Here is a 14,393-nt window from a genome sequence, read left to right on the forward strand (position 1 = left end):
CTAACCAGATGGTTTTGAGAAACAGAAAAATATCACACAAAGGGTGCAGCTGTCCCACTAAGAACTTGGCTTCTCTTATGTTCTTATGCAGGAAGTAGTGTCAGCTACAAGCATACATGGCTTCAGGAGGGGACTGGATAAGTGTCTGAAGCAGAGGTTCATCAATAGCTGCTAGCCACAAGGTAGAGATGGAACACTTTGTCTGGGGCAGTGATACTCTGTACTCTTGGTGCTTGGGGGGCAACAGTGGAAGGGCTTTTGGGGTTCTGGCCCCACTGGTCAACCTCCTGATGGCACCTAGGTTTGGGCCACTGTGTGACAGGGTGCTGGATTGGATGGGGCCATTGGCCCTGTCCAACATGACTTCTCTTATCTTCTAATCACAACTAAGTAGCATTCCAACATACACAGCCTTTGCACATGGAGGTTACATTCCAGTCGTTGACCACCCTATCCTTCCCCATGACTCACTCTAATCTTCTCTAAGATTCTCATTCACTCTACTGACCCTCAAGACACATTTTACTTGGTCAACATGCGTATGGAGTGGAGAAAAAACACCAACTAATGTACAACATGGAAGATACTGTTTACAGGGTCAGATCTTGGTTTCCAAGATACAAAAAAAAAAGCAATGGAAAGGTCCCTCGACCACTGTGGATGGCCTGTAATTCATTTGCAGACCCACTTTTGGTTCCTGACCCACAGGCTAGGAAACACCGAAGTAGGAAACAATGGAAATCCAACAAGAGCAGTGATCAATGCTGGAGCTGGCTGGTTAGCAGCTTTCTTCAGACCAAGGCATGCTAGGCATTGTTATTCTCCAATGAGCTGTTTGAACCCTTTAAGTACATCTCAATAAATGTGCCTCCTGCCCCTGTTGAATTTCCATCACCTCCTATTGCATCAACGCTCCCTGCAAAACAAAACAGAGCCCAACAGTCAGGTGCTGAGAAGTCTCCAGGTACCTGTTTTGGCAGATGGCTCCCTTGCAAAGAATAGGAATCCATTGCAAACCCAAAGACTGAGCCTTGCCCCCCGACCCCTGCTCCAAGCATCAATTTGCAAGTTATGGCAACAATGACCAAGAGCACCGGCACGATCCAACACCGCCCCGAGAAAGACACGCTCGCAAGCAGACGGATGCCGGGCCACATCTGCTAATTAAGCAAGGTGTGTTTGTCCTCACGCCTCATTCCATTCCTGAACATCAGTCTGCTCCTTAAGACTTTCTGCTGGATCTCTGTCATGCTCTGTGTCCACTTCAGGCTTCTAGTCCTGAATGCTAAAGACTCTTCCCTCTCCCTCCTTACAAATAAATAAATAAATCAGTCTTTATATTGGAGAGGGCCAAGGACTTATTTAGTTCTCTTCTTCGCTTCCAGCTTTTGAGGCAATGAAAAGCAGAGACACAACACTACTGAGAACACTTCCTTCTTCCATTGAGGGCTTGTGGGTAGACTGCCACTGTATGTGGAGGTTTTGCTGACCTGTTATAACTAAATGAATGTCTCCTATATTCATGCGGCAGATACATTTCAAAGCCCTTTAAGGCTATAACTGGCAGGTAGGCCACGGAAGCCCTCCTGCTGGGTTATGAGCTCCTACAGAGCTGCCCTTTCCATCCCTGTGTCTTTTGGAAAAGGACTTGCTGTATAGAGAGGAGAGTGTATAGATGGTGTTAAACAGTATATATTCCTTCCCTCTGGTGGGGGAGGGGAGATAATGGAGCTGGATATGGAGGTAACCATTGCTATCCTCAACCATAAGCCTCGTGAAACATCCTCTATCTTGTGCCAGGGATGATCAGTAAATTCTGAGGTGCTTTGATTTTTTTTTCTCTGCTCTGAACTATCCTCTACCCCCACCCATCAGCCCCCATTACACCTCTTCCTGTTCCCTCCATGTGGGACAAACCTATTATGTCCCCTTCTCTCCCTTCTCCCATCATTGGTTTTTCTGCTAAGAAGATTATATTTGCATAGTCAGACAGACCACTGGTCCAAAACCAATGGCAGTAGCTCTACAGAGTCCTTCCAAATCCACATATTTAAGAGCTAAAAGAGACTGTGATGAAGTACTAAGGATCCCCCTCAGTCTATAAAAAGGAAATGGTGTGGCGTGGCTATGATTTGGATTGTGGCCAAGCTGAAGAAAAGGAGGGATTTAACCTTTTCAATACCTTCTCAGCTTCACTGATCTAAATGGGGCTCCAAGTGTATTTTAAAGGGAAGGGTGGGAAAGAAATAAGTTTTGAATGACAGATCTTGGCAGGGAGCCCAATTCAGATCAGTGGAACCAAGCAGGCAGTGAAGGGTTAAATCCCTTCTTTCTCCCTGCTCATCCCTAATGCGAATGGAAACTGCATTTGCCATTTGCCTTGACAGGCCAACAGAGACCTGTGACCCTAGGCTCTGAGATCCTAAAGCTGCCACGACTGAACCAAGACCCTCCACGAGCACGGCAGGTGCTCTACATAACATAGGCCATTGGTCTCTCTCACACACAACTGTCTGTTTCAGTTAGCAAACAGTTCTTTCCCAGTCCTGCTGTGTGAGATCCTTTAACCAGAGTTAAAGCCAGGACTCTCTGAATGCAGAATGTCTGCTCTACCGCCCAGGTAGGGATTGTTGCCTGAATTATTTACCTGGAAACCAAAAGCCACACATTTATGAAGCTGCCATATGCTCAAAGTCAACTGTGGTTTCCTAAGGAAACTGCAGAACTTGCACACAGGTTGCTGGAGTATTTGGGAGACGCTGGGTCTAAATATTCATTCCTCATTCACATGAGCTGCTGCACTAAACCTGTGCATTTCCTCTGCATCTTCACCTACAGGCTTTTGGGCATCCCTCTCTTCCTCCTAACCAGAGTCCTGTAGTGCAGAGTGGTAAAGCTGCAGTACTGCAGTTCAAGCTTTCTGCTCATGACCTGAGTTCAATCCCGGCAGAAGCTGGGTTCCGGTAGCCAGCTCAAGGTTGACTCAGGCTTCCATCCTTCCAGGGTTGGTAAAATGAGTACCCTGCTTGCTGGGAAGGAAGTGCAGATGACTGAGGAAGGCAATAGCAAACTACCCTGTAAAAAGTCTGCCATGAAAACATTGTGATGTGACATCACCCCAGTGCTTGCACAGGGGGACTACCTTTTTTACTCTTCCTCCTCCCACTAAGTAATCACAACTTTCTTTACCCCTAGCTGGCCAGATCAGCAATTCTGCACACTGACACTCTCTTGAACTTCTCAAACAAGAAGCTGCCTCTAAACCATGGCCTGTGGGTGCCATGGTGCTCACCGATGCCTTTCCTTGTGGCTGCCAAGTGTTTTTAAGAAAGCGGGCAAGGCAAGGTAGGCCTTTTGCCCAGTAAGGCTTCTGACAGGCTGCTGGGAGATTTGAATGACTGCACACATTTTTAAAAACACTGCTTTGGTAGCAGCTATCACCACTGCACAAGGATCTTCACCATGTGACTGTGGCAGCTATTTTCTGGCGGTCATTTTGCAGCTGCTCCCACCACGCTTTGCCAGCATTCCAAAGGTGCTCATAGGCTCAAAAAGGCTGGGAGCTCCTGCTCTAAATGTTTATGAAGGGTGCATTCCCCTCCTTGCTATGGAACATCCAGGGGCAATCCAGGGGTGAGACTTCAAGATTCCGCCCCCCAGATATTTTGAGGGGTGCCACAACACAAGTAAAAAGAAGGATGTGTGTGGCAATGGGACTTGCTGTTTTTTCCCAGTGGTTTTCTTTCTTTCCTTGACTGCCGATTCAGAACTACACTAATTTCTCATTAGAACCACACATTAGGAAACATCCTAGATGTCAGACCAATGACCGATCAAACCCACTGATATCTTGACTGGCGGCAGCTCTCCAGGGTCTTGGGCAGAGAAAACTCTTCCCCAGGTGAGCCCGCAATAGCAGGCAAACTGTGCCAATCGGTTTGGCTTGCTCAAACTGAATATTACTGGCAAAATGCTGTCTACAAGCACAGACAGCTTCAAGAGGGGATTGGATAAGCATATGGAGCAGAGGTCCATCAGTGGCTATTAGCCACAGTTTATCATTGAAATTCTTTGTCTAGGCAGTGATGTTCTGTATTCTAGGTGCTTGGGGGGCACAGTGGGAGGGCTTCTTGTGTCCTGGCCACACTGGTGGGCCTCCTGATGGCACTTGGTATTTTTGGCCACTGTGTGACACACAGGGTTGAATTGGATAGGCTACTAGCCTGGTCCAACATGGCTTCTCTTATGTTCTTATGAATTGTACAAGAGGCTGATAACTTCAAAATATATAGGAAGATTTTGACAAAATGAGCCTATATCTGGTTGCTCATTGGGATGGGCTTTTCTTTGTAATATTGTAATGTTGTCCTTCTTTATAATGTGACAAAAGATTTGTAAGATTCTTGATAAAAGCAGGGGTAGAATTCTAGCAGGAGCTCCTTTGCATATTAGACCAAACACCCCTGAAGTAGCCAATCCTCCAAAAGCTTACAAAAAAGAGCCTTGTAAGCCCTTGGAGGATTGGCTATGTCAGGGGAATGTGGCCTAATATGCAAAGGAGTTCCTAGAATTCCACCCCTGGATAAAAGTATTCTTGATAGAAGTTTTACTAAATGTGTTAGCCAGCATATCACAGTGTCTGTTTGTATTTCCTCAAACAGGGGCCACGCAGTTCTCCTGTGGGTCCAACAACAGGGAATAGAGGCCGAGGCTCACTGCATGATGTGTAGCCAAGGATGTGCCTCGATTTCAAAGTGGAGAGGGGGGAAATGACCCGTTCCTCTGTCCTCAACTCATGCAGACAGAGCTCTGCGGGGCTTACCTGTGTTGTATGCCGTGGGCATAGCCGAGAAGGGCAAGCCCTGTGTCAGGAGACTCGGAGTAGCCACGGAAACGACTGGTGTGGTCAAAGAATGTGTTGCTTGAGACACGACGAGCCTCTGAGTGTTCTGCTAGAGAAAGCAAACGAGTGAAAGGGAAGGTGGTTATAGCAGAAAACACAACAGCGTCCTTTTGTGCAGGCTTTGAAAGCAGAACGTTCTCTCTGTCAAACCAGAATCCTGAAGGATAGTTTGAAATTGTTTTATTAACCAGCCTTAGGACTAACTATGGTTTGGCATGATACATGACTATAGACATCCTGGCTCAATCCTAGCTCATCCCCCTTCTCACAAGGCAGGGCCAGGAGAGCAGGTGGGTCTCTGTGGCGGAAAGAGGGAAGGTGGCGAAGCCAGCATTTGTTCAGGCAAGTCAGGATTTGAATGGTTATCCGGAACCAAATCTTGGTTTCACCAGCTAAATCATGGCTCTGTGTTCTGTCTGAATGCAGCCAGTATGTGCTTCTCACCCAAGTTAGGTCTTTCCAATAGCCAGGAGAACTATTTCAGCGCCTTTTACAGCCCTCTGCCCTTTTGTAGGAATACCAAGTGCAGACACGTGCATGCAAATAGAGGCAAAGGGGTCTCATTTCCACAATTATACAAGTCACATAAATCTGTTAAGGTTTTTTTTTTTTTAAGTATTGTGTACAACAAACCCTGGGGAGCAGAAAGCACTGGGGGGTGGGGGGAACCCACAATTTTAAGGGTTTGAAAACCATCCTATAAAGAAAAGGTAAAAATCAGGGGTAATGCAAAACCTTCGTGCCTGAACACCCACAGTACCCCTGAGAGAATTCCAGACTCAGATGCAATCTTTCCCAAGGCAAGTACAGAGGCACTCTGCTGCACGGACTGTGGTTGTGCCCCTCCGAAGCATGAGTCGACTCCAAATCATGAATCCCAGACTAAGCCCAGGGAGATAATTATTAAGCCATCGAGCCAGGGGAAGCCGGTTTTTCTGGCAGGCGCCTGCAGCTGACATGAGCTGGGGCTGTGACCACTGTCCCCATCCTCTTCAGAGAATTTGAGACCAAATTCTTTTCATGGTGAGGCTGGGATGTCCGCTCCCTCCCTTTTCTTCACTCAGGTCATCTCAGGTCCTTTAAATGGCACGAGGGAGAAAGGGTGGAGGGAAAGACAACAGGCAAGCCACTAGACACAGACTGGGAACTCTGAGGAGAACAAATTCTTGAGCCCCTGCATATTTTTGAGCCCCTGTGACTTTCTGAGAATTCATTGCCTTCTCCTTACACTACCCTCCAAAGTCTTGATCCACTTGGGAACAATTCAGAATGGACAAAATGCGAGTCCAGTTGCATTTTAAGAGACCAAGTTTTTTGTCAGTCATAGATCACTTTGTCTGCGTTTGGTACTCTGGAATGGCTCCCTCTTGAAGGCGCACCAGAGAGATTACATGGCAGTTAATGTTCCCCCTAAGCTGAGTTAGTGTGAGCTAGCTCACAGTTTTTAATCCTCCAGCTCACATATTTTTGTCTTAGCTCAGGAAAAATGGCCCCAGAGCAAGCTAATATATGCAGCAGCTTGCAACTTTAATGCCAGTAGCTGATGAGGTAGAATTTTTGCACACAAGACCCCACAGCTTAGAGGGAGTACTGATGGCAGTCATCCATTCCCTCAGGCTTTACCAACACATCAAGTGGTAGAAACCTGAAGGGCCAGAGTGCTGCAGGCAAAGTTACCCTTTCTGAGTACTAGTGCTTCTCTGCCAGCGGTTCTCTGTGTATGGGGTCAAGAGTCTCTCTCAGCTTTGGTATTTTATGTTTTTGCCTAACTTTAGCGTAAGATGCCTACATAGTGAGAATCCACTCATTACATCCAAAGAAATGGGCTCCAGTTCACAAAAGCTTAAAGCTAGAATGAAATTTTGTTCGTCTTTAAGATGCCACCGTACTCCTGTTTATTTTAAACCCCATCACTGAATGTATGGAACAGTCTCCGTTGAAAAGAACTGTAACTCAGGGGATTATTTGTTTATTTGCTTATTTGATTTGTCTCCCGCCCTCCCCACCGAAGCAGGCTCCATTGTCTGATCTTTGATAGACCATTTACAAGCGGAAAAGGAATGCCTTGAAGTTACACTCCTTGACTGTGTGAACTGGCCATCGTTTCTCCATCCTGCCCTTCCTCCAAAGCACTCAGGATGGCTGACATGGTTTCCTGTTTTATCTTGACAATAACCCCAGATGGCAAGTTAAGCTGAGAAAAAGATGGTTGATCCACAGTCACGTCAAGCAAGCTTCTCCCAGAGCCAGCTGGTTCTCTTGTCTTGGGCGGCTTTCTCTGGCTTCTTCCTGTGCTTCCAGGCTGCTCTCTCCTCACCACTGAACATATGAAGCTGCCTTATACTGAATCAGACCCTGTGTCCATCAAAGTCAGGACTGTCTACTCAGACTGGCAGCAGCTCTCCAGAGTCTCAAGCTGAGATTTTTCACGCCTGCTTGCCTGGACCCTTTTTAGTTGGAGATGCTGGGGACTGAACCTGGGACCTTCTTCTGCTTACCAAGCAGATGCTCTACCACTGAGCCACCACCCCTCCCCATTCTCTTACACCTGCCCATTCTTCAACAAGTCCCCCCCCCAGACTTTTCTCACTGCATAAGGTACCTCTCTACAAACTTAGCTCTTTTTTTTTCTTAGTATCTCCCTCCCCTCATCAAGCGTGTGATTCACACAGCACCGAACATTACCCAGGACAGGTGAAGCAGAGACTTTAAGAGCATGGAAGAAAGAACAGCACAAACACCGCACACTCGAAGCATGCAGGAGAAGCACACAGGAGTGACCCCTTTTGCCCATGCAATCTGGTTCATGAAAGGCATCCCCACTCCCAGGCTTCTTTGTACGTGACCCAAGGCCAGCCTCATGTCAGGCATGCTGGGTTGCTGCTTAGGGCAGAATTTAGCAGGGGGCAATTGAAGCACGGGTGGGAAAGCAGCTCACCACAAGGCCTGAAACTGCCAAGACAATTCCGCTTGCCACAAAATGGCTGCTCAGTGCCATCTTCTGCTGGCTGTGGTTGGGATCTGGACAGAGCCTTCTGCATGCGAGGCTTGGGCTCTACCTGATTTCTGAAGATGCCTTGTCTTGCCTTTGGTCCCTCTAGATCAGAACTGCCTCCTGCTGGCAAGTTCTGTTACCCAGGAGTGGCAACAGGGGGGAGAATCGCCCACCAGCAATGGTTGCATCACTTCCAGGTACGACCCACAAGTGATAAAGGGTAGCTTTAGCATCAGAAACTCTATGATGAAATTTATTTATTTTTATTTCATTATTCAGATTCTGCTCTCCCTGCAAGAGGGAATTCCTGGCAGTTCCTAGAGCCACCCATTGTTACTTCCCGGTTGTGCCCAGAAGTGACACAGTGACATCAGCGGCACTGCACACACCCCATGTCCAGGCCTTCGTCCCACCTTCCCTACATGAACCCACATCAACCTTGACTGGAATGAAGGGGGGCCCAGTGTGGTGAAAGTAATATGTAAGCAGGCTGCTGCCACACGACATCAGCAAGTTTTGCCCCATGAATTCCAAGGTGCAGTTCTGTCAAATCACATAGAGAATAGCCCTGGATAGGCTAATGCAACATGCCTAGTGCCAGCTTTCTCCCTTGACCTGAAAGAACCACATGCTCTTAAAGTTGCACAGTGGTCTGGAAAAAATGCTGCGGGAATGACTGTTTCAGGGACAGCCCAAACCAACAGAGGGGAGGAACACAATGCGAAGGAGATCCTTAGGAAGCAGCATGTCAAATGATTTTCTAGAGGCCTCGTTCGCCTTCAAAACTGAGAAGAATTATCACAGAACAGCCTTCTCTGTGGTAGCACCTTGACTACAAAACTCCATCCCTTTAGCTGCTTTCCCAGCACTTAAGTTTGATTAGCTTTCGACATTCAGTGAAAACTTTTTCTCTTCATGCAGGCTTTGGCTAAGAACTGACGTAAGGGTTGGAGTTGGAGACAGCCCATATTCCTTGATTAACCTTAATATGATTGGTTTTCTCCGCTAGCTGTTGCTTTTACTGATTAATGATATTTTAATTGATTTTTTCAAAATGTGGCTAGTCACTGTTAATTCTTGATGAATCATACCGGGTGTTTCAGTGACAGCTATTGAGAGCAAGCTGCCTTCGAAGCTGTGGGGAGGGCAGATTGAGAGTTTTTTATGTGGCATATTATTTATTTTTCTTCCAAAATATATAGGTACATATGAGGTCAGCACAAGGAGTGGGGAATGAGGGAGGGAGATTCACCAAAGAGGTCCAACCTACAGTAATCATTGCCAAAAGGGAGAAACTATAGTTTCTGATTTCTGGCCCAGTTCAAAAGAGGCCATCCCTCCTCCTCCTTAAAAAGGAAAGAGGAAAGCTAAAAGTTGTTTAAAATTTAGGAATCGTCCCCCTCATGGACTACAGTCTGACCAAAGCAGGACAGCACGCAAAGTCCATGCAGCTGTCAGGATTACACCAACTGGCGAGAGGGCACGCTGCCAACCCACCTTCTGGACCATCAGGGTTTTCAAAACCTGGGCACAAAGAAGGTTCAGATTCCCCTCATGAATCCCCCTCATGGTTCCCCTTTTCAGAGGCCTGCCTCGCCATTTGAAAACACACTTTTTGTTAAATGGGACAAAACACTTTAAACACACAAGTGCACACACACGCACAAACAGAAGGCAGGAAACTCACCAAATCCAAATGATCCTCTGTCTGGGAGCAGAACAGAAATAAAACCAAGGGAGACAATTAAATTTAACCCCTAATGCCGATCCCACTCCTGGCTCTAGCTGGGAAGCCCTTTCTCTACCTATGAGGACACATTAAAAAGCCTTGTTGTGACACCAGTTGAAAAATTCTAGAAACAACTGTGAAGGAACAGAGTGTTCAAACTGTGGGGAAACATCCACAATGTGACACATCTATTGCCTACCTGGCTATTATACAAGGGCCATCTTTGAAACTTTTCTGCACACAAGAGTATGTGTAAATGGAGCTTTTTACAATGTGCTTCCCCTTTGAGTATTAGTCCAATGAAATCTTCAGCAAGTCTCTGCCTGGGTGACACCTCAAGGGCTGAAATCAGAGGTGTTGCACCAGAGGTGGATTGGGAAAGTAAAGGCCCAGAAGCAAGGAAGACTCTGCAGAGGAAGGCCATGGCAAAACACCTCTGCTTCTCTCTTGCCTTGAAAGTCCCTGGTTAGGGTCAAAATAAAGTGGGTGCAGCTTGACGGCTCTTTACGCATGCACAAGGCAATGGCCCACTGGGAACAATCTTGATAAGCAAAACAACCCTCCATCTATCTGTGGCTGCACGCTGTATGTTTGAGATACTTATCTGCAGGTCTTGTTTTATAGAAGCCCAGCAGGAACTCATTTGCATATTAGGCAACACCCCCTGATGGCACCATTGTTTCACACAGGCTTTTCTGTAGAAAAAGCCCAGCGGGAACTATTTGCATATCAGGCCACACCCCCTGATGCCAAGTCAGCCGGAACTGCATTCCTGTTTGTTCCTGCTCAAAAAAAGCCCTGCTTATCTGCAAGAACGGAAGAGATGGGTCCCAGTGCTGATCTAACCCAAGCCAAAATCTACCAATGACTAGTGTCGGCTCAAACCCCTAGAAGGTGCGGGTGGGCAACACAGTCTGCTCCCAAGTCAGGCCAATACTTTAACATTAGCCACAGCATCACATTCACATTCCTTTGTCATAAGCAGGACTCACCAAATGATGCATGAGTCCTTTCCCGCTCTGTGAGGTGATGACGCGCAAGTCTGGTTTGCGGTTGTTGGCGGCCAACTGGGTGCCGTGGGAGGGTGGCGGAGGAGGAGGTGGCGACTTTGCAGGGATGACCTTGCCCATGCTGTTGCCGTTGGACACAGGGAGGAGGCCAGGGGAGGCTCTGGCACTGACATAACCATTCCCTAAAGGGAAAGAAGAGAGAAATTATTTTTTAAAGTTCTGCTGTTGCATATTGTTGCATGTAGCAGTCCCATATATGTCACAGAATGGCTCTTCGTTGCTTTGAGTCTACGTGTCCACTGGGCAGAAACAAAATGTCCAAGAGGAAAAAAGTGCAGGATCCAGCCAGTTACTGTTCAACACTTAAAGCTAATGAATTACAGCAAAAAGGGGCAGAGTTATAGGATCTGGAAAACCTCCTCCCCTTCCACTGCAAATTAGGGACACGTTACAGGGTTGGGGGGAGGAAGCCAGTATTGGTGGTCTCTGTTTTTGACGGCTTTTAGCACCAGTTCTTGTTCATAATTTTGTTGTAACTCCCTGAGGAATTTTGATCTTCCTGGACATTCAAATCTGAAAGCTGACATGCCTTCAAAAAGAAAAGTTTGAAAGGGGTCTCCTGCCTGAAGCTTCTGAGTTGGAGCTCATTGGTAGGTTAGACAAAAGAGACTGGGAATTAGTAACTCATCACAGGTCGGAACAGGGCTTCTTTAGACTATCCACCTTCTGTTATGTTCTGTGGAGTAATGTAATAACCTAGCAATATCTATTTTCAATTACCTGGCTTTTTAGCCTCGCTTTATAACAATAATTCAACATCACCCTGGTTTTTGCATACACACATACAAATATAATTGAGTTGGACTCAGCCAGCTTTCCCTCTCAATCTTGTCCAATCCCCCTCTTATTACAGCCCTGTTCCACATGGCATTTGGCCATGCCTGTTCCATGTCCCTCAGCAGAGGTGGGGGGCGGGGTCTGAGGGGAGTCCAGGTGGACCCCCTCCTTTTTTCCCCTCCAATGGAAATGTTGGTTGGATCCAATCCCTGTACGTACACACTTCTGCCAATCAACAACACACACATGTGAAGGAGGTAGTTGTGGCTCTACCACAGTTCAAGTTTGGTGATCTTTAAGGTGCCACAAAGCTCCAGCTTGTGTTTGTGCTGTAACACCTTAATAGCTTTTATTCCAAGTCAGATGCTGTCCGCTTCATATCTTTAGTCAGTGAGAGGATGTAATGAAGGGGGGAGCACAGATAGCTTTAAAAAGTGATTACACAGATTCAGGAAGGACAGTGGCTACTACTAGCCATGGTGACCAAAGGGAACCTCCATATTCTGAGGCAGTAAACGTATGAATACCAGGGCCAGGAGGCAACATCAAGGGAAGGCCTCAGACTCTGTTCCCTGTTGTTGGCCCTCCAGCGGAACTGGCTGACTGCTTTGTGAGATAGAATGCTGGGCTAGATGGACTACTGGTCTGATCCTGCAGGGCTCTTCTCATATGCCTGCTGATTGTGGTTCACATACAGTTCCTTGTTGCTCATCCCAAGTAAATCTCCTAATCAGTCCTTAGCAGTAGATTTTCAGACCAATGTGGGAGGGGAAATCAGTTGCAGATGTAATGTCACAACTATGCCAAGGGGTATAAACAGGGCATCTGAACCCCCGTTTCCACGCTCCAGGTGACTAACCCTGCTCCGGCTAGTCTGGTTCCTCTCTGAGACCATCTCACTCGCAAGATGGGAAGAAAGAGGCCAGAGCAAAGAAGCCGAGGTCCTGAGAACGTCCGAGGTCTCTGCGAGGGTCTGCCCTCCCCACCCTCCTCTCGCTTCCCTGCTCCTGTTTCCTGGAATGAGGGGAATGTTTCGGTGACGTCAATGCTGACATTCACAGACCCTGCCAAGTTACAAGCTGGAACAGCCGCTCACAACAGCTGACATGGGGGCTGCTTTGGAGATGGGAGAGGAGCTGAGTGGGGGGGGGGAGAGGATGGTGGAGGCCGTGCGTGCCTGTGATTGACAGAGACAGCAAGTGGGCACAGGAGTCTCGGGCAAGGCTGGTCTTCGGCATTTCAGTACCTTAACTGAAATGTAAAAGGGGTCTCTCCTGCCTTTGGCACACACAGATGCCTGTTGAGGCCAGGCCCCCTGGAGTCTCCAGCCTATCCCACACAAGTCCCCAGGTCATGACCAGCTGAGACAAACGTGCTCATCTCCCTTGTTTCTTGACGTTACAGAATGTAAGAAGAGCCCTGCTGGACCAGATCAATGGTTCATCTAGCTCAGCACCCCATTTCACACAACCAGTTTCTCTGGACAGCCAACAATGGGACATGGAGGCTGAGGCCTTCCCCAATGTTGCCTCCTGGCACTGGGATTCAGATGCTAACTGCCTCTGAATGTGGAGGTTCAGGACAAAGAAAGACTGGATAGCAGTGCAAGGAGACAGAACTCAGGAGGGGCAGGTGTGGCTTGTCCCGTCACTGTACAGCTGGAACCGGAAAAGCTATGCCTCCCTGAATTCTTCCGTGTGCACAATTATTTTAAAAAGTTAACCAGAGGCCTGACTACTCTAGCATCTCAGCCCAAGGCCAGGATGTCTCAGCAGCCAAATTAGAACCGTAACCACCCACCGCCATGCGGTAATTAAATAAATCAAAGAGGCATTTTTTTTAAAAAAAGGATTCGGGCAACATTTCTGAAGCAACCCAGAACTATGAGTTTTAACAAGAGCTTTTTTTAAAAAATAAAAGGGGTTGGTTTGGAAACTGACAGGGTCGAAGAAGCAATCTCGGGTGAAGCTCAGTCTCTAATTAAAATTGGGGCTGAAAAACCAGCTCATCTGGGACTCTCCAGTTGTGGCCCTACAATGCGGGTTCCACTCCCCTGCTCTCTAGGGGTAGTTTTTTACAGTGTGTAATTATGTCAGCCTCCCAGATAAGTTTTTTTTTTAGAAAGTATTTCCCAACTGTGCTTGGTGAAGCTGTTTCTTTGCTATCTTTTCAGCTGCCGTTTTAATGTTTTTAAACGTTGGGTGCTTGAGCTACGTTGCTGGGAGTTCTTTTGGTAAGCTGCTCTGTATATTCCACAGCAAAAGCACCATACGCATATGTAAAGTGCATCCTTCGCTGCCTGCCTGCAGATGGGAGCTGCCACAGCACCCAGCAACTCTTTCCTCTCTCCCCTCCCCTTCGTTTCTATCACTCACCCTGTCAAAGAGACCTGTTGAAATCAAAAACTTGCAGCAAAAGGCAACCAACAGCTTTGGAATATTTGAGGATCAACTGCAATCAAATTGTTTTACTATCCCTGTGAAATGTTTGACTAATGGATCAACATAGCTGCATCACATTCCTTGTCTGTCCATTTGAAACCTCAGCCTAGGAAGAACGAACATATGAATGGACAAATGGACAGGTGACCAGGTGCAAGGAGAGCCAGAGCACCTTTAAGGTTTTTTTAAAATATACCAATCTTGTAGGAGAAACCACACCTGCAAAAATTCAAAAATTCTATCTCTCTGCATCGGCATCAAAAAGCTACCAAAACCCTGATGTCCCCTTTTGCATCTGGGCAGCCTAACAGCCATAACAGAAACAACAGGAGCACTGTAAGATGTTTTGAGACAGCAGTGGGACCAAAGGTCTAAGGCCAAATGGTAGAAACCAACACACAAAGAGTCCGATGCATTTACTTTAAAAGCCACTTAATATATCAAATAACATGAGTCACATTTAAAAGAGTAAGTGCCT

The 14,393-nt window shown here is 47.0% G+C and overlaps 1 protein-coding gene across 2 annotated transcripts in view; it reads right to left on the minus strand.

Moving 5' to 3' along the window:
• MEF2D (myocyte enhancer factor 2D) overlaps positions 1 to 14,393 on the minus strand; it is a 201,334-nt gene that overhangs the window by 9,291 nt on the left and 177,650 nt on the right. The window contains exons 7-9 of one of the 2 annotated variants that reach the window (XM_060253743.1): positions 10,620 to 10,819; positions 9,586 to 9,606; positions 4,823 to 4,952 (exon numbers count right to left, since the gene is read on the minus strand). In XM_060253743.1, the coding sequence (XP_060109726.1) occupies positions 4,823 to 4,952; positions 9,586 to 9,606; positions 10,620 to 10,819 (351 nt within the window). The remainder of the gene's footprint in view (positions 1 to 4,822; positions 4,953 to 9,585; positions 9,607 to 10,619; positions 10,820 to 14,393) is intronic. The other variant, XM_060253752.1, reaches the window with a different exon arrangement.

This window comes from Heteronotia binoei, chromosome 1, assembly GCF_032191835.1.
Source record: "Heteronotia binoei isolate CCM8104 ecotype False Entrance Well chromosome 1, APGP_CSIRO_Hbin_v1, whole genome shotgun sequence".
Classification (NCBI taxonomy): domain Eukaryota; kingdom Metazoa; phylum Chordata; class Lepidosauria; order Squamata; family Gekkonidae; genus Heteronotia; species Heteronotia binoei.